This window comes from Acipenser ruthenus, chromosome 41 (genome assembly GCF_902713425.1).
Source record: "Acipenser ruthenus chromosome 41, fAciRut3.2 maternal haplotype, whole genome shotgun sequence".
NCBI lineage: Eukaryota > Metazoa > Chordata > Actinopteri > Acipenseriformes > Acipenseridae > Acipenser > Acipenser ruthenus.
Window position 1 is genome coordinate 1,073,858 of NC_081229.1, and position 25,572 is coordinate 1,099,429.

The 25,572-nt window shown below is 56.2% G+C and overlaps 3 protein-coding genes across 3 annotated transcripts; all 3 read right to left on the bottom strand.

Annotated features, from left to right (window-relative positions):
• Positions 1–826: 826 nt before the first annotated feature.
• LOC131709142 (zinc finger protein 628-like) lies at positions 827–6,375 on the bottom strand. The gene is made up of 2 exons (XM_059011161.1): positions 6,006–6,375; positions 827–3,620 (listed from the first exon to the last, which is right to left on the bottom strand). The coding sequence occupies exon 2, from the start codon at positions 3,375–3,377 to the stop codon at positions 975–977; it is 2,403 nt and encodes an 800-aa protein (XP_058867144.1). The 5' UTR covers positions 3,378–3,620; positions 6,006–6,375; the 3' UTR covers positions 827–974.
• Positions 6,376–8,102: 1,727 nt separating this feature from the next.
• Positions 8,103–15,642, bottom strand: LOC117434111 (uncharacterized). Its single transcript, XM_034056684.3, has one exon. It carries the CDS (start codon positions 15,432–15,434, stop codon positions 8,550–8,552), a length of 6,885 nt encoding a protein of 2,294 aa, XP_033912575.3. The 5' UTR covers positions 15,435–15,642; the 3' UTR covers positions 8,103–8,549.
• Positions 15,642–24,464, bottom strand: LOC131709146 (uncharacterized). The gene is made up of 3 exons (XM_059011176.1): positions 24,192–24,464; positions 18,787–18,847; positions 15,642–17,780 (listed from the first exon to the last, which is right to left on the bottom strand). The coding sequence occupies exon 3, from the start codon at positions 17,698–17,700 to the stop codon at positions 15,655–15,657; it is 2,046 nt and encodes a 681-aa protein (XP_058867159.1). The 5' UTR covers positions 17,701–17,780; positions 18,787–18,847; positions 24,192–24,464; the 3' UTR covers positions 15,642–15,654.
• Between the last annotated feature and the right edge of the window lie 1,108 nt (positions 24,465–25,572).

Here is a 25,572-nt window from a genome sequence, read left to right on the forward strand (position 1 = left end):
ACACACACAGTCTCTCTCTCTCTCTCTCTCTCACACACACACACACTTTGTATATTAGTCACAGAGGTCTGTTTCAGTCAAGTTTGCAACTGGTCAAATAGCACATCAGTTAAAAAAAAGAACAATTTCACAGTAAAAAAAAAAGAAATATATATACAGTATATACAGTGTATATATATATATATAAATATGATAACGAGCAGCCCCTGGCGTGTTCAGGCAAACACACTGACACAAAACAAACAAGATGAAAAGCCAGTCCTTCAAATAAAAAATAAAGACAAAGATTTTAACTTTTTTTTCTCAGTCCGACCGGCTGGCCTCAAAAACCAAAAATTAAAAACCAGGAGCTGCTAAACCAGGAGTGCGTCCGCCTGTCTGTCTGTCTGTCCGTTCAGCCTTCCTCTTTCACCCCCGGGAAGTACTGCAGACTACAGAAGCCCGTCCCGTACCTCCACCCCTCCTGTCTCAGCGCGGGGTCCGCCAGCCCCCCGTGCGCCCGCAGGTGCTCCTGCAGCGCCCCCTGCCTGGTGAAGCTCTCCCTGCACACCGGGCACCGGAAGGGGCCCTGGCGTGGGTGCAGCCGGAGGTGGCTGTCCAGCCTCTGCTCATCGCTGAACTCCTGGTCACACACCTGGCAGGTGAGCAGGCAGCCGGACCCTTGGGGGTGCCGGTCGAACGGCGCTCTGGAGGGGAAGCCCGTGCGGCTCTTCCCGCACACCACCACGGACTCCGCCCCCCTCCGTGAGGAAGAGCCGCCGCCCGCCCCCCTCCTGCCTCGCTGGCTCCCCCGCTGGAGAGCAGCCCGGCTGCAGGTCTCGTTGTGCAGGGTGAGGGCCTGGGGCTGGGGGAAGAGGCTCCCGCAGAGCAGGCAGCGGAAGCTCTGGACGGGCCGCTGGGGCTGCTGGTGACGAGGACGGTGAACAGCCTCCCGGGAGTCCGTGCCGTTGCTGCCCCGAGGGGCCGGGAGGGTTTCAGCGGGCTGAGGGTCCGCCTTCTCCCTCTCCGCCTCGCTCTTCATCTTCTTGTGGTTCGGCTCGACGATCACGCAGTCCTCTTCCTCTTCCTCCTCCTCCTCTGAAAACTCCAGCTCCAGTTTCCTCTTGGGGGGGGCTGCCGTCTCCTGCAGGTTTCCCCCCTCCCTCCCCTCCCTGCGTCGGTTTTACAGACGGCTCCTTGACTCCGGGCTCGCTTGTCTTCTTGCTCGGCGCCTTCTCACCCTCCTCTTCCTCCTGCCGCCCCTCATCCCGGATCGCGGGGAGGAAGCGCCCCTTCTGGTTCGGATTCTTCCCGCACTCCGGCTCCAGCCTCCGGGATCCGGGGCCCTCGCTGCGCTGCTCCTGCCCGGGGCTCAGCTCCTCCTCCTCCTGGTCGCGGGACCCCGCGTGCGGATCCACTTCCCGGGAGTCCGTGCCGTTGCAGCCCCGGGGGGCTGGAAGAGTTTGGGGGTTTTGAGATTCCTCCTCCTCCTCTTCGTTCTTCTTCTGGTTGGGCTCGATGATCACGCAGTCGTCATCCTCCTCATCTGAGAACTGCAGCTCCAGTTTCCTCTTGGTCGGGGTGGGAGGGGGCTCCGATCCCTCTTCCTCCTCCTCCTCCTCCTCCTCCTCCTCCTCTTCCTCCGGCGGTCGCCCCCCCGCCCCCTCCTCGCCGCTGCTCCGCTCCGACTCCGGTTCCGGTTCCGGTATCATGAAGGACCGGGAGAAGCCGCCACTGCCGTCTCCGCGCTGGTATGTCCTCGCCCCGCGTGCCGCGCGGAACACGAAATCATCCTCCAGGGCCAGCGGCGCCAGCGTCTCGGGCTCCGATTCGGGGTCGGATTCAGGCTCGGGCTTGGGTTCGTCTGGGATTGGGAACGCTGCGTCGCGGTGGATCAGCAGCCGGGCCTTGGGGTCCAACCAGCTGGGCCCCTTCGCTCGGACGCAGCCCTGACTCGGCGGGTCAACGGGCAGCTCCCTGCTGGTCTGGCTCAGGGGCGGGAGCGGAGACCGGCGCTGGTATTGGAGCTGGGGCTGAGGTAGGGGCTGGAAATGAGAAAGGAGCGGAGGCCAGAGCTGAGGCTGCAAGTGAGGTAGGGTCTGAGGCAGGAGCTGAGGCTGGAGCGGAGACTGGATCAGAAGCAGCGGTCGAGGCTCAGGCTGGGGCTGGAGAGGAGGGAAGGGCTGCGGTTCAAGCTGGGTCAGGGTGAGGGGCTGCGGCTGGGTCAGGGTGAGGGGCTGCGGCTGGGTCAGGTTCTGCGTTTCCCGGAACGTCACTTCGACCGGACGGCTCACTTCCTCGGCGCCGCGGGCCAGCCCGCCGGGCCCCGCCCCCTCGCCGCGTTTGTAAATGAACACGGTCTGCTCCACGCGGTGACTGAGGCCGACGGGCAGGCTGCCGGGCCCCGGACTCCGCCCCACGTCTCCTTCGCTCACGGGGCACCTGTGTTTCCGCAGGCTGTACTCCCGCAGGTAGAACTTCATGCACCTGTGGCAGCGGAAGGGCTTGCTGTCCCAATGGGAGATCTGATGCTTCTCCAGATCCCCTCGACGGCGGTACACCATGGGGCACACGGAGCAGCGGTGCCAGACGTCCCCCACGTAGCCCAGCGGCACCGGCCCCTGCCCCCGCACGACCGCCACGCCGTCGAAGCGGAAGGAGCCTCCGGTCCCGAGCAGGTCCCCCGGGGCGCAGGCGTGTCTCTCGGGCGGCACGCTGCTGCTCACGGCTCTCCCGCACCTCCGGCAGCCGTACACCGCGTCCTCGCCGTGGCTGGCGTGGTGCTCGATCAGCAAGTCCAGGCTGACGAAGGTCCAGCTGCAGGCGCCGCACTTGTGGCTCCTCCTCCTCCCGGCGCCACCCCCCTCCTCCTCCTCCTGGCGCCTGATACTGACCACAGGGAGAAACCGCAGCTTCAGGTCGACCATCTCTCCGAAGCCCGCAGGAGCCCCTCCTCCTCTCCCAGCCCCCTTCTCCTGCTGCCTCTGCTTCACCAAGTCGTTCACCAGCGTGTGGGAGCTGGCGGTGTCGGCGCAGCGGGCCTGCGTGGCCGGGCCGGGGTACCCCGGGGGCAGCCCCTCGTCGTGGGAGCGCATGTGCTCCAGCAGGGCCGGGTACTGGGGGAAGCCGTTGCCGCAGGTGCAGATGAAGGTGCAGGAGGTGCAGGGGTGCTGCTCCAGCTGGTCCCGGCAGGAGAAGAGACCCTCGCACTTCCCGCAGAACAGCAGCCCCTGGCCGGCGTGCGCAGACTGGTGCCCGATGAGCAGCCCCATGGCGCTGAAGCTCTCCTCGCACATGTGGCAGCGGTACGCTTTGCTGGGGGGCGCGGGCAGCGGCATGGCGGGGGGGGGGGGCTGCTGCTGCTGTTCTTGCGGTTGATTTAAAACTGACATCTGCATGCAAAACGGGGAGGCGGGGAGGGGGGGGGGGCGAACGGGGAGGAGAGTCTGGAAGTCTGCAGAGTTTTTTTGGTATTCCTTTCCGCGTGCAGAGCAGCAGAGAATTCTGATGATTACTCTGATGATGATGATGATGATGATGATGAAGGAGGAGCTGCACGGGATTCCTGCTCGCTCGTGACGCGAGGTTTCAGCTCACTGTGGTTCTGCTCTTCGATGGTCCGCCATGGTCCTCCACGAGCGCTGAGAAGGAGAAGAGGGAAGTATGGATCAATACACCAATATATTCCATTAAAAAACAGCATCCAGCTCACAACACCATCATGCATTCGCTCGCTCGTCGTCCACATGACCCCTATATACTGTGTGTGTGTGTGTGTGTGTGTATATATATGAGAGAGAGAGAGAGAGAGAGAGCGAGAGAGAGAGAGAGAGAGCGAGCAAGAGAGAGCGAGAGAGAGAGAGAGAGAGAGAGAGCGAGAGAGAGAGAGAGCGAGAGAGAGCAGAGAGCGAGAGAGAGCGAGAGAGAGAGAGAGAGAGAGGACAGTTTGTATCTGTCCTCACAGGAGGTCCTTGAAGGGTTAATATCGCTCGGGGAAGCGGACGCCTCACATCTGAAGGTTCACACCCAGGTTCAGTACTGACACAGCGTTGGGGACTCGGACACTGTGTGTGTGTCTCACGCACACACCATCCTCGGATTCCCTACACTTCCACCACAGCGTTACTGCACGCCCACGCTGAAAGAGCATGCGTCACTGCACCGCACGCTGCGAGTCTAACCAGTGCATTACCCAACAGCAACATGGAGGGCAGGGAGAGAGTTAATCAGACTCCCCTCTGCACAGCCGCGTGTGATCCGCTCCTGGCTTCACTAGGAGTTTGATAATGAGACACACCTGAGCTTGTTAGCTGGACACACCGGGGCTAACAGCAGGCTGTGTGGATTCTATACACGTGTATTGTAATGGCGTGATCGCAAGTTTAAATATATATGTATGTTTTGATCAGTAAAGCCCGGCTGTGAAGCTATAATGTAATGCATTACCAGAGAAGCCGCTAGGGGCGCACTTTCCTATGAGAAGCAGCGTTCGGTCGCTTTATCCTTTCACTCAAATACGCCGTTTACCTTCCAAACGCACACTTACAGCGCACACACACGCGTCCCGTCAAAATACTCGCAGACACGTCCGGTACCCCAAATCCCACAGACACACACACACACACACGTGTCCCGTCAAAATACTCCCAGACACACACACACACACACACACGTCCCGTCAAAATACTCGCAGACACGTCCGGTACCCCTAATCCCACAGACACACACACACACACACACACACACACGCGTCCCGTCAAAATACTCGCAGACACGTCCGGTACCCCAAATCCCACAGACACACACACACACACACGTGTCCCGTCAAAATACTCCCAGACACACACACACACACACACACACACACACGTCCCGTCAAAATACTCGCAGACACGTCCGGTACCCCAAATCCCACAGACACACACACACACACGTGTCCCGTCAAAATACTCACAGACACACACACACACACACACACACACACACGCGTCCCGTCAAAATACTCGCAGACACGTCCGGTACCCCAAATCCCACAGACACACACACACACACGTGTCCCGTCAAAATACTCCCAGACACACACACACACACACACACACGTCCCGTCAAAATACTCGCAGACACGTCCGGTACCCCTAATCCCACAGACACACACACACACACACGTCCGGTACCCCTAATCCCACAGACACACACACACACGTACGTGTCCCGTCAAAATACTCCCAGACACAGACACACACACGTCCGGTACCCCTAATCCCACAGACACAGACACACACACACACACACACACGTCCGGTACCCCTAATCCCACAGACACACACACACGTCCGGTACCCCTAATCCCACAGACACACACACACACACGTCCGGTACCCCTAATCCCACAGACACACACACACACACGTCCGGTACCCCTAATCCCACAGACACACACACACACACGTCCGGTACCCCTAATCCCACAGACACACACACACACACGTCCGGTACCCCTAATCCCACAGACACACACACACACACGTCCGGTACCCCTAATCCCACAGACACACACACACACACGTCCGGTACCCCTAATCCCACAGACACACACACACACGCTTCTTTAAATGGACAAACCTTCACCACTGTTAACTCCAAAAATATTAAAATCCCCCCTCACCCCACCCCCTCCCTCTCTCAGACAGTTTTGTGATTCCCACAAACATTACAGTCATGTTCACTTGGGTACATAATTAAATAAATAAATAAAATACCGGCTCTTCACTTGAAATAACGGTTTCTTTTGTGTTTTGTTTTGAATTGCCTCTCGTATATACCCGCTACACGCAAACTCGTCCGGTTCTGCAATGTGTATATCTTTAGTTACCTTCTCGCTCGCGTTTTATTGAAGTTTTAAAGGCAAAACATCACTATTATTTTTTTTGGCAGAAGCGAAGCCAGCAGCAGTGCACCGCCACTGCCCGCACCGTCTAGCAAACACAGCCAAGCCTGCAAAACAGTTACAAAAAACAAACGCTTACTCCCAGGTGATGACGCTCAGTAATATAAAGCCCCAGCCGGGGTGCCTATCTTCCCATCTTGCCCCGACCCGTGCAGACTCCTCTTCCCTCCACTGGTATATTATTGCAGTCCCTATTGTTTTGTCCGGGCGGAATGGCGCTAAACTTGAGCACGCCTCTCTCACGCAGTCTCCCCTGAGCGTGCCGGCTTCACCGTGCAGCTCCGAGCTCCTCCGGCTGCGCGCTGTGCGGTGCCCGGGCTGGCTGCAGCATGCTCGGGTTTATGGGTTGCAATAGATCAGCGTTCACGCTGCAAAGCCCCACAGCTCGGATATGCACTACAATACAGCAGCCCGCATCCGTCACCGTGCAGGCTCGACCGGAAGTGATTTCTAGGGCAACACGCTCCTTTTTTGGGGGGGGGGGGAGTTTCATTCGGTGCTGCCACCTAGAGGCTGGAGTTTGTGTTGTTGCTGGGTGTAGTAGTGGTTGCATTCAACAAATCTATCTATCTATCTATCTATCTATCTATCTATCTATCTATCTATCTATCTATCTATCTATCTATCTATCTATCTATCTATCTATCTATCTATCTATCTATCTATCTATCTATCTATCTATCTATCTATCTATCTATCTCAGTAGTGTGGAGTAGTGGTTAGGGCTCTGGACTCTTGACCGGAGGGTTGTGGGTTCAATCCCAGGTGGGGGACACTGCTGCTGTACCCTTGAGCAAGGTACTTTACCTAGATTGCTCCAGTAAAAACCCAACTGTATAAATGGGGAATTGTATGTAAAAATAATGTGATATCTTGTAACAATTGTAAGTCGCTCTGGATAAGGGCGTCTGCTAAGAAATAAATAATAATATATATTATAGGTTCTTAGCAGAGTGTGTCACAATGTATTGTTTGCTTTTAAAGCTGAGGGCACAGGAAACCACTTTTTCTTCAGGAGAGCAGCGGGAGACCTGAAACCCAGTCTCCTGAAACCCAGTTCTGATCCGCTGCGAGGCTGCGTGTTCCCTCAGCTTGCGTTCGGCCGCTCCCTCTCATCGCGTCGCGAGGGCTCTTCGTTCTCACACGCTCCTCGCTGCCGCACGGAGAGCGCGGGAGAAAGCGACGCGCTCAGCTTGAGTAGAGGCAGCCTCCCGACACCCAGAAACGCCTCAGAACGTCGTTCCGATCTACAAGCTCATCGGTTCGCATTGGAACGCGCTGCGGTTTGTGTGGAACGCTGTCTCCGGGCCCGCGGGATCCGCGCTCTCAGAGAAACACTGCAGGGGCTGATTACTACCAGCGAGGGAAAACCGCACGAGTCTTTACTTCCATCCCTGAAGGACTCCGGTTTATTTGGGTCAGAAACCCCCAGAAATCATTTGTTTTACTCATCATTTGTTTTCTTAATAATTAAAAAAATAAATAATTAAATAATTAAATTAAAATTACAACTGATCTAGTCTGTGTTAATCGTGATATTAGGTGGGGTGGGAATCAAGGATGACTGATAAACACAGGAGATAATGACCAAAGTGATATTATTATTATTATTATTAGTAGCTAGTCCCCCATTATATTCTGGTGTTGCAGGTATTTTAATGGGTGTTTGATCAGCCCCCCCCCAGTGTGTCTAGCTAACAAGCTCAGGTGTGTCTTATTAAACTCCCAGTGAAACCAGGACCGGATCACACTGCTGTGCAAGCGGGAGTCTGATTCCCATCCCCAGTGACTGTAATAAACACACACACAGACACACACACAAACACAGACACACAAACACAGACACACACACAAACAGAGACAGACAGACAGACACACGCGCACACACACACACACAAACACAGACACACACACAAACACAGACACACAGACACAAACACAGACACACAGACACACACACACAGACCAGCACAAGAGATTTTTTTTCCTTTTCTACTCTCACAGGATTGATTTATTTATTACAAGATCAAAAAAACCAAAACATAACATAACATAGCATAACATAACACAGCATGTTCTCTGGTTTACGATTGAAAGCCCCTCCCCTCCCCGACTGTAACAAATACTTTCACTCCCAGGAAAAATAATAAAAATATCACAAATGTTAAAAAAAAAAAGTGTGTTTCAAATTCAACTGCTGGCTGCTTCTAACCCAAAAAGTCCCTTCCACCCCCCGCTCCACCATTTCACAACAGCGCATCCTTCTCTCCCCCATATGCGGCCGCTATTTATTAGTGTGTGCCCCCCCCCCTGCCCCCCGCCCCCCCTTTATTTAAATGATATAATCCCATCTCTATACAGTCTCTCTTCAGTTCTGTATGAATACAGCTGCAGTCTCCAGGGGGGGCTCTGCAGACCAGCTTCTTAGCAACAGTACTTTTGGGGAAAAAATTAAACAAAGTGCAATGAAGATCGTGGGTAGACCCCATCTCCGAGGGTGGCGGTATTAAGATCCGCCGCAGTTTAGATCATTAAAAAAAACAGAGAGGAGCGGACACCAACACAGGAACGGGAGTTATTTTTTTGTGTTTCATAGTTCGGAACAAAAATATCGCTTTTCTTATCAAATCTGCGCCATCATAACAGCCCCTCCACCGTGGCCGTAGTCCGCGGCGAGACAGTCCGACGCACGGAGGTTCTGGGGGTCCGGTAAGCTCCCGTTCAGGCTCGGGGCTGACCCGCCCCCCTCCTGATGCACGCTCTGGTGCTGCTCCAGCAGCTGGAAGGAGACGAACACCATATCGCAGTCCGGGCACTCGTACACCACCTCGCCCACGTGGCTCTCGCGGTGCGCCCTCAGCTGTGCCGCCTGCGCGAAGGTCATCCAGCACACGTCGCACTGGAACACCGGCTGGCCCTTCGGGGCGTGGGTCCTCTCGTGGCGCACCAGGTCGGAGGGCGTCACGAACCACTTGAGGCAGAGCTGGCACTGGTGGCGGTGGCGCCGAGGGCGGCGCGGCTCGCCGCTGTGGAGGCCCTGGTGCTGCAGGTAGGCCTGCAGGGTGCTGAAGCTGCGGGGGCACTGCTCGCACTGGTGCTGCCGCCCGTGGGTCTTCCGGTGCTTGCTCAGGTGCCCCGCCTGATAGAACCGCTTGCCGCACTCCTGGCACTCGAAGGGCCGCTCCCCGGTGTGGTACCGCTGGTGCTCCTCCAGCTTCCGGAACGTCGAGAAGCTTTTCCCGCAGACGTGGCAGGGGAACCGGGAGGAAAACCCCTCCTCGTCAGAGTCCGATCCCGGCTGGACCCCGGCCGACTGCTGCTGCTGCTGCTGCTGCCGGCGAGAGGAGTCCCTCTTCTTCTTGCGGACGCACCGGTGCTTCTTGAAGGCTCCCATCCCCTGGAAGCCGCGGCCGCACTCCGTGCACTCGTACAGCGTGGGCCCCACGTGGCTCTTCTGGTGCACCGTGAGGTTGCTCTTGCGCTGGAAGCGTTTGTCGCAGGTGTGGCACTGGTACGGCTTCTCCTTCTCCTCCTCCTCCTGCTTTTTCTTCTCCGGGTTCTTCGGCGCGTGGCTCAGCTGGGATTCCCCGGAGGAGAAGGGCCGCTCCGTGTCGTGGTGCCTCTGGTGCTCAGCCAGCTTGCTCCGGTACTGGAAACCCTTGCCGCAGATCTGACAGGAGAACCTCCACTCCTCCCCTCCTCCTCCGGGCTGCTGCAGCTGTGCCAGCTCCCTCTGGAGCCCCCCCATGCCTCGGGCCGGTCTGTCTTTAGATGATGGAGGAGGAGGAGGAGGAGGAGGAGAAGGGGGAGGGGGGACAATGGCTGACGACGGGGGTGGTGGTGGTGGTGGAGACGGCCAGAGCGGGGCTGCACTTTCTGGTTGGTCAGTCGCGGTCTCCTGGAGGGCGTGCGTCTTTCTGTGCGTGTCCCGTGTGCTCTTCCAGGCGAATGTCCTGCCGCACAGGTCGCAGGGAAAGGGCTCCCCCGAGTGCGTCTCCAGGTGGTCGCGCAGGTGGGACTGGTACCTGAAGCGCTGGGGGCACTGCGGACAGGGGAAGGGCCGCTGCGCGTTGTGGGTTCTCTGGTGCTTGCGGAGCGCCAGCAGAGACGGGAGCCCCCGCCCGCAGGGGCCGCACTGGAACGGGCTCTCGTGGCCGCGCTGGTGCTGTCGCAGCTGGGACTCCTGGAGGAAGCTCTGCCCGCACTGCCCGCACTCGTGGGGCTTCTTGCCCAGGTGGCTGCGCTGGTGCTCCTCCAACGCCGCCACGGAGGCGAAGCTCTTCCCGCAGACGTGGCACGGGAGGCAAGGCTCGGAATCCGAATCGTCTTCGTAGGAACGGCTCTTGCCTTTGCCTCTCTCTTCTTCCTCCTCCTCCTCGGCCAGGTGTTTGCGTCGGTGCTGCAGGTAAGATTTCCGGACGGTGAAGCTCTTGTCGCAACGGGTGCACCGGAACCGGGTCTGGTACCGGTGGACCTCCCGGTGCCTGACCAGCAGCTTCCGACTGGCGAACTGCTTCTCGCAGAAGATGCAGGTGTGGGTCACCGTCTCGGCGGGGTCCTTGTTGGGTCTCTTGCTGGGGCTGCTGCTGCTGCTGCTGCCGAGGCCCCTGATGTGGGTGTGGCGCTTCAAGTCGGAGGGGTAGTGGAAGGTCCGGGGGCACTGTGCGCACTTGTAAGGGCCGAGCCCCGAGTGCTTGCGCTTGTGTTTCTGGAGCTGCTTGTGCAAGTCGAAGCTCTCGCCGCACAGGTTGCACTCCAGCTTCTTTTTCGGCGTCTCCGATGGGCTCGCCAGATCGAGCCTGTAGCGCTTCTCCGCCCGGCGCGGGGAGTGCCGTTGTTCTGCAGGGGGGGAGGAGGAGGAGGAGGAGGAGGAGGAAGGTGCAGGGGCCTCTGTCCCACCGTTTCGCTGCTCCCCGACTTTGCAGGAGAATCGCGTCTGCAGGACTCCGGTGCCGGTGGCTTTGGGGCCGCTGTTGATCACCAGCACCGTGTTTTTGGAGTAGATCTTCAGCCAGTCCCCCTCGTTCTGCGGCTCCTCCTTCACCTTCACCGCCCCCCCCTCGGGCCCGGGGGCCCCTCCCTTGGGAACGGGGGAGGCGCATCTCCTCAAGTGTCTCTTGAGCAAGTCCGGCCGGCTGAAGTCCTGGTGGCAGTTCTCGCACCGGAACGGCCTCGCCTCCTTGCAGACCTTGGCGTGCTTCAGCAGGTAGTCCTTGCGGTGGAACGCCGCTGAGCACGCGCACACGAACGGCTTCTCGCCCGTGTGCATTCTCATGTGGGTGACCAGGGCCCCGCTCTGGCTGAACTTCATGAAGCAGTACGGGCAGGTGGTGTTCGTCGCCGCCAACGCCTTCTTATTCGGCTTCGAGGAAGGAGAGAGAACGGGAGCGGGGAGCGGGACGGGAGCGTTTTCGGCGCTCTTCGTCGGCAGTTCGTACCCGTCGTCCTCGGGCTCTTGCTTGACGCTCACGCCGCGGGGGAGCAGCCCGTTAACCTTCGCCTGACGCTCGCTCGCCTGCGCTGGCTGGTCGGACTGGACGCGGTTCACTTTCCAGTGCTCGGTTTGCAGGTGGCTCCGGAGTTCGATGAAATTCAGAAACCCTTCCCCGCACTCCACGCAGATGAAGACCTGCTGGTTTTCCGCGGCGGCTGAGGCGGTTTTGCTCGCGCTCTCCGGAGGCTTCAGCAGCACGATACAGCTCTTCTGATGGGCTTTTAGGCTGCTCTGGGAGGTGAAGAACTCTCCGCACTTATCGCAGAGTGCAGACTCCCGGGACCCGGCTCCCTCTAGCCGCTCCACGGCCGCCCGGCGGGAGCTGCATTTCGTCAGGTGGTTTTTCAGATAGTCCTTCCGGATGAAGTGCTCGCCGCAGCGGCTGCACCCGAAAGGCTTCTCCCCGGTGTGAGTCCGCAGGTGTCGGATCAGGATCATTTTGCTCATGCACCTCTTGGCGCAGAACTGGCATTCGTACTGACTAGCGTAGTGTGTCTGGATCCTCTGCAGGAGCTTGGAGGTCTCCCGGCAAGTGTTGCCGACTCCGACCCCTCCCCCAGTCCCCTGCGGGGCGGCTTTCGTCCCGCGGGAGTCCGGGCCCGCTTTCCCGGGTTCCTGCGGCGCCGAGCGCAGTCCGATGCGTTTCAGGTTTACGTTCCTGTCGCCAGCGGCGGCGGAGGCGACGGACTTGACGGCCTTGCACGTCTTCTGATGGAACCGGAGGCCTTTCTTCTGGGTGAAGGTATGTCCGCACCACGCGCACTTGAAGGGCTTGCTGGTCAAGTGCATCATGGCGACGTGCCTCCCCAAATCCGACCTCCTGTCGAAAGTCCTACGGCAGTAGGTGCACCGCACCGGCTTGCCGTCCTCGTTGCCGGCGCTGACCTCCGGGGCTTTCTTCCGCAGGCGGTCATCGCCGGGATTTGGTTTCGCCGCCTCCTCCTCCTCCTCCTCCGGGGTTCTGTCGGCGGGTTCCTGCGGGACCCTGGCCCCGCGTTCCACCGCCCTCGCCCACCTCCTCTCGCCCCGGCACCTCACCAGGTGCACTTTGAGGTAGTCGTAGCGGGAGAAGCAGCTCTCGCACTTCTCGCAGCGGTACGGCTTGGCGTCCGTGTGGGTCAGGATGTGCCGGCGCAGCCCTTTCGATCCCGGGAAGCTCTTGGTGCAGAACTTGCATCGGTACTGCCCAGCCGGCGTCTCTCTGTCCGTCTGCTTCTCGAAGCGCCCGTCTTTACTTCTTTTCCGTTCCTTCCTCGCAGGAGCAGCCGCAGCAGCGCCGCCTTGACCGTTGCAGTAACTCTCGTGGAGACGCCACCTGTCTTTGCGGTTGTAGCCCTTCCCACACCGGCTGCAGTGAAACGGACTCAACCCGGTGTGCAAGCGCATGTGTTTGACCAAACTCTGCCGGCTCATCGTGGCGACGCGGCAGTGCGGGCACTTGTGTTGCCGATGCTTGACGACCTGACCGGGACCTTCGCCTCCTTCCACCGGTTCTTTCTTCACGCGGAGAAGAGGCGGCAGCCCGTTATCTCCACCGCCTGTCGTCGTGCTTTTCTGGGACGGGGAAGGCTGATCTCCCGAAGGCCCGCCCCCAGACGCACCGGAGTCGCCCCCCCGCTTCCCCCCGCCCCCGAGGAGCCGTCGGGCGGCGCACTTCTTCATGTGACACTTCAGGTAGTCGCCCCGGCTCAAGCTCGTCTTGCAGATGGTGCACTTGAAGGGTTTCAGGGAGCCCCGGGGCTTCCTCTGGACCCCGTTGCACCCCAGCTCGTGGATCAGGTGGTGGTCTTTCCGGTAGAAGCCCTTGCTGCACTTGCTGCAGTAGAATCGGTTGACGGCGGAGTGGGTGTTGAGGTGCCGGCTGAGGCTGTGGAAGCTGCTGTAGCTCCTCAGGCAGATCTTGCATTTGTTATCCCTCGTTACCGCTGGCTTCCGATCCGCACTGCCGCCCTCCTCCTTCCCATTCACCGTCGCCGCCTTTTTCTCGGCGTCGCTCTTGCTTGGCGACGCCGCCGCGCTGCCCGTGCATTTAAGCTGGTGCACTTTACGGGAGTCCCAGCGCTGGAAAAATTCCCCGCACTGGCGGCAAGGGAACGGCTTCTCGCCCGTGTGGATGCGGACGTGCCGGATCAGGCTCCCTCTCTGGCTGAACGCTTTGCTGCAGAACCGGCACGTCAGGTTGAAGGAGCGGTGCTTGTGCCAGTGCATCTTCAGCGATCGCGCGCTGCCGAAAACCAGGCCGCACTCCGAGCACTTGAACGCGGTCTGCCCCGCGTGGGACCGCGAGTGGCGCTGCAGGTGGCTGGCCAGGGAGAAGCTCTTCTTGCACGTCTCGCACTCGTACAGCCTGTCCTCGCCTTGTCCCCCGTCGGGGACCCCCTCACCCCCCGCTGTCGTCTCCGCCTTGTCCCCCTGGGGTCCCAGTTTCCTGTGCACCTTCTTGTGTTTGAACAGCTCCCCGAGCGTGTCGCACACCTTCTTGCACTTGTCGCACTGGTACCTCTTGCCGTGGACGCGCAGGTGGCCCCTCAAGTGGCCCGACTGGATGAACCGGAGCCCGCAGAAGGAGCAGCGGTAGGGCCGCTCCCCGGTGTGTATGCGCCGGTGCACCCGGCACTCCTGACCCGTCCGGAACTTTTTCCCGCAGAACTCGCAGGCGTACGGCTGGGCGGGGTCCCCGGAGGTGCGGAAGGCGGAGCTGTCCTGCGGTTTCGTTCTCCTCATGCGTTCCGCAGCCGCCGCCACCACCACCGCCGCGGCGGCAGATTTCTGAGCCCCGGATTTCAGTCTGTCCCGCTTCCGGCGAGCGTTTTTGCAGCTGAGGCGCATGTGCCGGTTTCTGTTCGAGGGGTGCGTGAAGAGCTGGGGGCACAGAACGCACTTATACAGGTCGCCCGCGCCGTTAGGGTTGGGCACCACCAGCTCCGCCTTGTTGGCCAAGGAGTAGGGGCACTGGTGCCGCATGTGCCTGACCCGGTTGAAGGAGTATTTGAAAACCATGGGGCATCTGGGACACCTGTAGGGACCCAGTTCGGCGTTGGCCTCCCGGACCTGCTTGATCTTCGCCAGCAGCTGCCCCTGCTTCCCCTCCCCGGCCCGGCAGTTCATGGCGACGTGCCGCGCCCTGTTGGACGACGTCTCGAACGTCTTGACGCAGGCGAAGCATCTGAAGGGAGGCTTGTCCCCGTGGACCAGGCTGTGCGCGAGCAGGGAGTTCCTCATCCGAAAGATCAGCCCGCACTCCGTGCACTCGTACGGACCCTTCCCGGCCAGCGGGCAGCTTCCCTGCTGCTGCGGATTGCTGCGATCCTTCCGCTTCCTGAAATCGACCAGCCTGACGTAGCAGCGGGAGTACTTCTCGGAGAGGTCGCCCTTCGCCGCCGTCTCCGCGAGGAGCCGCCTCCTCCGCTGCGACTCCTGGAAAGACCTGGGGCCCGGCCTTCTTTTTTTCACGAGCGCCTCGTCCGGTTTCTTCACCCCGTTTCTTGGGACGCACCCGGTCCTCCACCCTCCTGCTCTGGCGGTCTCGATGTGCCGTTTGAGATTGGGGCCCTGGGAGAAATAGCGTCCGCAGTCCTGGCAGCGGAAAGGCGTGGTCCCCGTGTGCTTGCGCTCGTGGCTGTACAGGTCGTAGGTCTTCACGAAAACCTTGCTGCAGTGGCTGCATTTGTAGCGTCCGTCCGCCGTGCGGCACTTGCTCAGGTGCTCTCTGGTGCTGTGGGACGTCCTGCCGGAGGAGAAGCCGGGCGGCGGTCCGGAGTCTGGTGGTTCCCCGCACCGGTGACGCTCCACGAAGCTCTTGCTGGTGAAGAAGCCGGCGCACTCCCGGCAGTTGTACAGCCGCTGCTCGGTGTGGGCTCCGTGGTGGTGTGCGATGACGGCCTCCGCGTCGTCGAAACTCTCCCCGCACGCATCGCAGTCGTAGGATTCCGGGGCGCCGGGGCCGCGGGGTCTTTTCAGCGCGACGACGGGGAAGAGAATCCTCCCCATGCTCAGGGAGGAAGCCAGGTCCATGTATTGAGAACCACCGACTTTCCCCTCGGAGCCTCTCCAGCTTTCTGCCTCCTCCTCATCCTCCTCCACCTCCTCTTCAGACGTCACGCCGGCTGCAGAGTTCTCGTCCTCATCCACCTCGTCCTCCGATTCCCGCTCGGGCTCCCCCTCCAGCGGACCGGCATTCCAGTCTTCCGTCTCTTTCGGCTCCTGCGACTCGCTTGTCTCCGCCAAGCTTTCCTCAAGCTCCGGCTCCTCTGATTCCTGATCCGGTAAACTTTCGGCACGCCGGGTCGTTGCGCCAGGATCCGCGTGGGAGTCGGACGCAGCCTCGCGTTCTGGAGAGCCGGGTGCATTCCATCCCCCAGCCGGTGGTCCGTAGCCCGGAACTGGATCTTCTGCGTTCGAGGCTGCTGGACCTTCTCCGATACGGGGGTCCCGAGTCCGATTCCCTCGCCGGGCTTTCTCCGTGCTGCTGGGGCGGATCGTTTTCTGCGGCACGGTGGGTTGGGCTGCCCATCTCGTCCTCTGAACAGCTGCTCACATCCGAGTAGCGTCCAGGAAGCTCTGCTGTAGTAGTAGCAGTCGTAGTAATAGTAGCAGCAGCAGCAGCTAGGAATCCTACATCATCTGGGGTTGCAGTCCCTTCACGCATGGGTGAGCTGTGCAGATTTGGAACTGGTGAGTTTTCTGCGCGTGCAGTTGGCTTGTCCGACAACTTGCTTGCGTTCGAATCAGCTTCCTGGAGTCCTTGAGTACCCTGGATGGGAGTCTCCCCTGGACTGCTGGCTGTTGCTTTTTCTGTTTCTGTCTCTGAGGAGTTGGCGACGCGATTGGAGACAGGGATCTGTATCTGTTGTGTTAGATTGTCCCCAACACCGTCTATATTACAGGGAGCAGACGATTCAGCTTCCTGGAGTCCTTGAGTACCCTGGATGGGAGTCTCCCCTGGGCTGCTGGCTGTTGCTTTTTCTGTTTCTGTCTCTGAGGAGTTGGCGACGTGATTGGAGACAGGGATCTGTATCTGTTGTGTTAGATTGTCCCCAACACCGTCTATATTACAGGGAGCAGACGATTCAGCTTCCTGGAGTCCTTGAGTACCCTGGATGGGAGTCTCCCCTGGACTGCTGGCTGTTGCTTTTTCTGTTTCTGTCTCTGAGGAGTTGGCGACGTGACTGGAGACAGGGATCTGTATCTGTTGTGTTTGATTGTCCCCAACACCGTCTATGTTATAGGGACCGGACGGTTCAGCTACATCCTCCAAAGGGCTGCCAACGTTCGAACACTCTTTCAGTAAACCGCCCCCTGCGTGACGATCGGGATCGTGGGCACTTTCGTTCTGCCGCGGCTCCGATAAGCTGTCTCTGCGCTGGGAGGACGAACCCCCTTCTGGGAGAACCTCGTTGTCCGGGGAGCTCTCCGAGTCCTGCTGTTTCACTGCGTCGTTTTTTTGGCGCGGAAAGCCGTCTCTGTCCGCGGGCGCTTCGTCGGCCACGCGAGGAGTGGCGGGATTCTCCGGGGAGCCGCTGCCGTCAGACTCCTCCTCGTTATCGGCGTCAAAAGCCGGCGAGTCGCCCCCAGTTCTTCTTCCTCCTCCTCCTCCGGCGTCTTCCAGGGAAGGGGGGCTGGAATCCCACCCCTCCCTCGTCAGACTCCCGTCTCGCCCGGCCGCTACACCCTCCCCTTCGTCCCCCGAGCAGCTGCTGACGTCCGAATACAGCTCCAGCACGCTGGCGTGCCAGGAGGGGAAGCCCACCGCCTCGCGATGGGGGGGCGCGGCCCTCTGCCCCGCAGGAAACCCCCCTCCGCTCTGCTCCGCAAAGTTTATTAAGTGGCCGGTCAGACCCGGGATGATTCCCTTCTCGGGAAAGCAGCCCGCCGAGGAGGAAGCCGGGTCCAGCAGGCTCGCAGCGAGCCACGTGGTCGTAGGAGCCACGTCGCTGTTCGGTTTGCCGTCCGCGCTTTCCCCGGGCAAGCCGGGAGCATCGGCGGGGCGAGAGAGTTGCGACAAGCCATCCGTGACGACGGCGGGAGATTTTTCGGTCGCCCCGGCGGAAGGATAGTCCTCGACTCCCAGGCTCGGGTCGGAGAAGTCGACAGAGTTCTCCAGGTCGGACAGGCAGCAGGCGCCCAGCTCGATCGCGATCAGGTTCTCGATGTGCCGGGTCAGGTCCTCGTCCGGGCTGCAGATCGACGGCAGGTTCTGGGGAGAGACGCTGGATGTGGACTCCTCTCCCATCACGGCGTTCGCCTGCCAGGTTGAATCGGCTCCCACGCCGCGTGCCATCGACCGGGGGGGGGGGGGGGGGGCAGGGGCGTTGGGGGGGGGGGGGGGGGGGGGGTGTTGGGTATCACAGCCGAGAGCCTCTGTGAAGAGAAGGAATCAGAAGAGAAGTATCAGAGACTTGACTTTAGATTTCATTGGTAAATAAATTTCATTGGTTTGTGTGAGATTTTATTTATTTATTTTAATTAATTTTTTTTATATTTTGCGTTTGTTTTCTCTCCAACCCTGGTCCCGGACAGCCCCGACCCAGCAGGTTTTATAAGTGCCTTTACATCACCGGCAGCTTAAGATCTGAACGTACAGCAATCTCCGCTGAATCAAGACAACAGCTGTTTCAACTGAAGTAACTGTTGAAACGAAGACTCTGCAGCCTCTCTGCAGGACCAGGGCTGGAGAGCCCCTGATATAGAGGAACCCTAGCAGACTACACAAGATAGGACAGAAGACACCAGACCAGGGCTGGAGAGCCCCTGATATAGAGGAACCCTAGCAGGCTACACACGATAGGACAGAACCCCCCCCTCAGCCCCCCCCAAACGGATACACAATTTAAAAAGCACCGCAGCGGGACACTTTCCCTTTGCCCTGCTTGATACCGCAATGAGGCATTTTAATTTTTTTTTTCAAACAGACTTTCAGGCTGTTACCTTCTGGACAGTGAATCTCGCTCCAGATTGGAGACCAGACTCATTCATTTTAGTCTCTCTCTCTCTCTCTCTCTCTCTCTCTCTCTCTCTCTCTCTCAGGATAAAGAGATTGTTACAGATTAGACTAGTGGCCCTGGAGGTCAAACTTCCTTTAGTGAACGTGAACAAATACTAACTCCTGCGTGTACTTCTTTATAAATATATATATATATTTTTTTTTAATCCACATAAATAAAAAAATAATTAAACACACATTGCACACAAGGATACAAAATCTACCCCGACCTCCCACGGACTCCAGGGCAGATTCCAAGCCTCCCTGCTGATAAACCTCTCCCATATCAAAACCACAGCTGACCGTCTGCCGCTCTAGGAGTCACTACGAACAGGGTGTCTAGCGCTAAAAAAAAAAATCTTTAAAAAAAGATGCTGAACTTACCTTTCCAAACCGGCCAGCACAAGCCTGCTAGAGTCCCACCAAGCAGACGTGTTCTGGAGGACTGCAAAAACACACAGAAACAAGGAAGGTAAGAAACGCGCGCACACGCACACGCACACGCACACATCCCGAAGCACTTTAAAGAAGTCAGTAGCTCCAAATTACATATTTTTTCCTGTCCTACCATGTTTGTCAAATCATTCCGTTCTTATTGCAAATACTCAACTGCTGTTTGTTTTTTAATGTAATTTATATAAAATGGACCAAAATATTAAAAAAAGACATTTAAAAAGACTTCTAGTGGAAACGTTTGCCATTGAATTTACACTGAAGACACTGAGAAAGACTTCCAGTGGAAACGTTTGCCATTGAATTTACACTGAAGACACTGAGAAAGACTTCCAGTGGAAACGTTTACCATTGAATTTGCACTGAAGACACTGAGAAAGACTTCTAGTGGAAACGTTTACCATTGAATTTGCACTGAAGACACTGAGAAAGACTTCCAGTGGAAACGTTTACCATTGAATTTGCACTGAAGACACTGAGAAAGGCTTCTAGTGGAAACGTTTGCCATTGAATTTACACTGAAGACGCTGAGAAAGACTTCCAGTGGAAACGTCTGTCATAGTTTCTTTCAGCATTTGCTAACGGAGCACCAGGAACGGGAGTCTGCGGCGCGATTTCTGAAACGGAACGCTAGGAATCAGATTTTGGTTCGCTGAGGGGGCGCCTGCACACGAGACAAACGAGAGAGAGAGGAGAGAGAGAGAGAGAGAGAGAGAGAGAGAGAGAGAGAGAGGGAGAGAGAAACCAAAAACTTAAACACTCACAGATTTCCCTCCCCCCACATGGTCACCGAGCTTTTAGGTTCCACACTTGCAGTGTTAAAAAAAAAAAAAAAAAAAAAACCTTTTCAATAAATCTCTTATAGCTTCAGGTTCACAAAAAAAAAAAAAAAAAAAAAAGTCAATTAGCCTGGCTTCCTGTGGAGGAGAGGATCACAAAACAGGTTTCGGCATAGACAGACACAGCCAGTGCTAAACTTCTTGTGCAGACAAAAATAAAGAAACATATTAAAACAGGCACGCAAAACGCAGCAGGCTTTTCTCAGCGTCGATGCACTGCACTGCAGACCCCATCTCAGTTACAGCAACTGCAAAATGGAAGCCTGCTTTGATAAACACAGGCTCTGCCGTGCTCCGGCCTGCTCACACAGCTTCCTCTGCCAGCAAGACAGAAACACCCGCTGGCTGCCAGACAAGCCTTTCATCCTGGAGCCTCACACTGAGCCATGTGATCACCGTTACCATGGAATCAAACCCCCCCTCCTCCCCCCCCCCCTCACCCCCTCCTCCTCCAATCACCGCAGCACCATGTCACACTCTATTCAAGTGAAGACTTTTTTTTTTCTTAAAGCGATACCGCTACATTCTCAGAAATAAAAGGTCTGAAAAAAGGCTTGTATTTAAGAACATAAGAAAGTTTACAAAACTAGAGGAGGCCATTCAGCCCATCTTGCTGGTTTGGTTGTTAGTAGCTGATTGATCCCAGAATCTCATCAAGCAGCTTCTTGAAGGATCCCAGGGTGTCGGCTTCAACAACATTGATCATTTCAGCTTCAGAAACTCCTGATGTTTCTACCTCTAGCTCGCTAGGTCTTCATCGGGCACGGCTGTTTGTTTGTTTTGTCGGTGCTCAGTCCCAGCCCCCCCTGGGTCTTCGTTCCCCCCAAGGGGGAGTTATTCCGTTATTTTAAAAGATAACCAGAGGGCTCACCTGGTCTCGCGATTATTTTTTTATTTATTTTTAATTCATAGGAGGCTGTGTGGTTCAGTGGTTAAAGAAAAGGGCTTGTAACCAGGAGGTCCCTGGTTCGAATCCCATCTCAACCACTTACTCATTGTGTGACCCTGAGCAAGTCACTTAACCTCCTTGTGCTCCATCTTTCGGGTGAGATGTAATTGTAAGTGACTCTGCAGCTGATGCATAGTTCACACATCCTAGTCTCTGTAAGTCGCCTTGGATAAAGGCGTCTGATAAATAAACAAATAATAATAATAATAATAATTTAGGTCGGTCGCCAATTTTTCCCCCCCCCGGTTTCCTCTCCAATTTGAAATGCCCAATTATTATGATTTGATCCCGGTTCACCTCTGCAACCCCTCCCCCCCACGACTCGGGGAAACGGAGGCTGGAACACACATCCTCCTATACGTGTTCCTGCCAATCCGTCATGTCTCGCACTGCGGATCCACAGCGAGGCCACCAGACCTACACTGCCGGAGGACAACACAGATCTGAACGGCTCCACCGCAGAACCCGCAGACGCTCTGTCGGCCACAGGGGGCGCTGATGCGCGGTGAACCGCGGATTACCCTGCCGACCTAATCCCTCCCTACCCGGGCAGCGCCTCGGCCAATTGTGCGCCGCCCCCTGGGAGCTCCCGTCCTCGGCCCGCAAAGGAACAGCCTGGACTCGAACCGGCGACGTCCAGAACATAGGGCGCATCCTGCACTCCTCAGACCGGGTTCACCGCCAGGCAGCCCCGCTTCACCGCGAATAAAGAAACTGGAAGCCACGGTGCTGCAAAACTGACAGGATTTTCCTTTCTGATGGAATCTCTTCTCGGGAGAATTGACAGCACCACCCCACCTCCCGCTCAGCCTGGAAGAGAGGAGCGTCAGACTCCGGCCCTCGAGGGGAGGGGGGGGGGGGGCTGCGGGGATTTGTGGTTTTCATTCCAACTTGAGCTCCTCAGCTAACAGAACTGACCTCATTAGGTGTTCGATTAGACATTTAATATTCCGCTGTGGTCTTTTACAGTTGATGATTTAACTCTCTATTCAAGGTATACGGCCTACGAAACATTTTGAGGCCTGGGAGAGAAGGGTTACATTAGTCTGATTAATCGAATAATTAGACCAATTAAAGTCATGGAGAGCTCGGGGGGGGGGGGGGGGGGGGGGGGGGTTGAACGAAAAGCCAAAAGAGACCGCGGCCCCCTCCAGGAACGGAGTAGGACACCCCTTCTTTGTCCCAGGCCAGAATTTGGGGGAGGAGGGGAGGAGTTTGCGTGAAGACTAAACTCTATAAAAGAAGCTGACCTGAAACCAGGACCTGAAGATTCGAACCCCGATCTCCTTGACTGGCCTCCACGCGACAGTGCTCTACCCAAAGCGACTTAGAGACCTGGGGGGGTAAACTATGAATCATCACCTGCTGCTGCTGCTGCAGAGTCCCTTCCAATAGGACTTGCTCAGGGTCACGCACACACAGAGCGATTTGGGATTGAATCTGGAGCCTCCTGGTAACAAGCCCCTTTCTCTAACCACTGGACCCCCGAGCCTCCTGGGGACTCTTAGTGTCGGAGCGACAGATCTTTAACAGTACAGTCATCGAGGAGACTTTAACCACTGGACCACACAGGAGTCCTTCATCCAGGAGGACTCCTGGAGGTCCCCGGTTCAAATCACACCTCATCCACTGACTGTGTGACCCTGAGCAAGTCACTGAACCTCCTTGTGCTCCGTCTTTCGGGTGAGATGTAATTGTAAGAGACTCTGCAGCTGATGCATAGAGTCCCCCAGTCTCTGTAAAATAAAGGCATCTGCTAAATAAACAAATAATAATAATAATAATAATAATAATACTAATCGAATGATTTGCTCAGTCCGCTTGTTCTCAGTCAGGCCCAGGGCACAGTTCGTACACAATCGAGTTTGCACGTGGGGGTTGGTTTCATCAGTCCGGACCTCGCCAGGGTAAGACGCAGCTGGATTTGTTTTGGTTATTTGTTTTGGAGCCTTTTACGGCACTGCGCAGATAAAACGAACAGGGGGTCTACCGTTAAGAGGGTCGCTTGTGGAGCGTGCCCAGCCTCCATACATATCAACACAACATGTTATTCACTGATCTATCGGTTCAATTCTGGCAAGGTGACCAGAGACACACACACAGACAGACAGACAGACAGACAGACACACAGAGAGACACACACACAGACAGACACACAGACAGACAGACAGTCACACAGACACACAGACAGACACACAGACAGACAGACAGACAGACACAGACACACAGAGAGACACACACAGACAGACACACAGAGAGACACACACAGGCAGACACACAGAGAGACACACAGAGAGACACACACAGACAGACACACAGAGACACACACAGACAGACACACAGACAGACACACAGAGAGACACACACAGACACACAGAGAGACACACACAGACAGACAGACAGACACACAGACAGACAGACACAGACAGACACAGACAGGCAGACAGACACACAGACAGACAGACAGACACAGACAGACACACACACAGAGAGACACACACAGACAGGCAGACACACAGAGAGACACACACAGACAGACACACAGAGAGACACACACAGACAGGCAGACACAGACACACAGACAGGCAGCCACACAGACAGACACAGACGTATGGATATACTTGCACAGATGACGGAGGGTAACAGGGTACCAATATGTCTTTGTAGCTGTAACTGGCTGTAACCCGAACGTGTTGCACCCTCGTTCACAGTGTATCCTAGCTGTGTTATTGTCATCTGCACTGACTGTAAACTGCACTGTGTCTCAACATGAACCTCGCGTGGGAACCCTGCACATGTCTAATAAATTTATAACAATACTAAATTGCCTACGGTACACTGTGCACAAAAAAAATAACAACAACAATAAATTTAAGCTCCCAAAGGAGTAACATTTAAACAAGACAAAAACTGTCTGCTTAAAAAGCATAAAATAGGTGTGTGTTTAACCTGACAAATCTGCCTGTATCAACACAACATATATCTATAGTACCCACACGTCCTCGTACCACCAGACAGAAACAAGGTAAGCCGTAAACTCCGTACCCCCAAATTCCCAACTCCCCCCAAAAATATGCACGGCTGGTGGGGCCACTGCCTTGTGTATATTCAGCCGTCAACGGCTCTCGGTTTGAATACCCAGACCCCGCCACTACTTCTAATGCAACAAACGGTACATTCAAAATGTGGGGTGTTTTCTTGGGGGGGGGGGGGGGGGGGGGGTAATTTTTCTGTATAAAAATTCCACGCAGGGCCCAGCAGCGCACCGAACGCGCTCGTTACGTGACACGTTCCACAGAGAGCACGCTACGCGCCGTGCAAAAAAAAAACACACACACCGCTCAAGAAAATATAACGTTTACAAAAAAAACAACAGATCTTGACTTTACAAGAAAAAAAAAAAAAAAAAAGCAATATACCGACCCCCCCCCCCCCCGGATAGGACTTCCGCTCCCAGCCCGCGTGAAAAAGGAGTGCATGTGTGTTTTTTTTGGTGTGTGTTGGGGGGGGGGGGGTATTAATTTATTCCGTGCCATTGCAACTCTCACCTGACACGACAGCCCAGCTCCCACACCCGCCTCTCCTTTCAGATCGCCCGTCTCTCTCGGTTCTGTTCTTGCTGTGCTCGTTTCTCGGCGCGGTTCCGAGCCCGGTCCGCTCTGTCTCTCTCTGTCTCTATGAACTCCACACACAGTCCGGTTCGACCGTCCAGGCGCACTTTTTGTTTGTGAGACGCCGTGTCTTTGGAAAACCCTGCTCGCTTTGATGACGAGAGCAAACCGGAGCCAATGGGGAAGGACTTTTAGGACGAATCGGGCGGGTCTTCCTTCCCCCCCCCCCTCTCCCCCCCCTCTCTCTCTCTCTCTCTCTCTCTTTCTGCCTCTCTGTTTTTTATAATATTTTTTTCTTACAGAGAGAAGATGAAGGGAAGCACGTTGCCGGATATTCAATGCAACCTGCAGTTGTCAAAAAGATTATTAAGCATATGTTAGTGTTTTTAGTGTAGGTGCGGGCAGCAGGTACATATCTGGTAGATATAAACTATAAACTATTTAACTGTAGCATTAACTATATATATATATATTTTTGTTATTGATGTATTTATATGTAACATATATTGGAGATTCACAATTGAGACTCAGGTTCAAGAGATCGTTTGGGAACATTACTTTTTTTTTTAAAACTACATCCCAATGTATTCTGGTACCGTTTAACAACGCAGGACTACAACCAGCACCAGAATGCATTGCTGCAGCCCTGTGTGTGTTAAAATCCTTATCTTGGTGAACCTGCTTCAGCCCTCCCACTCCTGGTCTTTGTTCCTAAACCTGGTTCTAAATGGTTTAATTGAATCGAATAAACCTCCATCCATCCAGACCCTGAAGTCGCTCGTGATCTCGCTGCACCTGTTAAACCTGCCTGGAGTGGAATCTCCCTCCAGGATCGGGACTGGCCAGCCCTGTGCTACAGCATGTTGCTCATCGCCTCCGACTCCGCGGTGTTCCTCCAGTCCTGGTGTTTGCCCCAGCCTTGTTCTGCATCGGGTTCACTGAACTGATGAGCCCCTCCACCCCAGACCGTGATGCAGGTCCAGGTTTCCGGTCCTGGGCAGGACCCCTCCTGTGTCTGCTGGTTTTCATGCCAACAGAGCTCCCAATTATACCTTCCCAATTGGGGGGGGGGTCCCCTGGTGCATGGGAGTGGCGTGGATCGTTTCTGTGCACCGACTCACCCTCCCTCAGACCCTGAAGCAGATCATCGTTGTATTTCACCTGGTAAAGCTGCAGCTCAGACGATACAGGCGTTCTCCTGCTGATGTTTGAGTTTTCTGACAGTGGCGAGACTGCTTTACACACAGAACCAGGTGCTTCCTCTGCTGCTGTCAATGCCAGCCTGGCAGCAACCATGGCTATACCTGCAGCCCATTAT

Excerpts from the sequence above, each read along its gene's own strand:
- LOC131709142 (XM_059011161.1), bottom strand. The coding sequence starts at position 3,377 with ATGCAGATGTCAGTTTTAAATCAACCGCAAGAACAGCAGCAGCAGCCC.
- LOC117434111 (XM_034056684.3), bottom strand. The coding sequence starts at position 15,434 with ATGGACCTGGCTTCCTCCCTGAGCATGGGGAGGATTCTCTTCCCCGTC.
- LOC131709146 (XM_059011176.1), bottom strand. The coding sequence starts at position 17,700 with ATGGCACGCGGCGTGGGAGCCGATTCAACCTGGCAGGCGAACGCCGTG.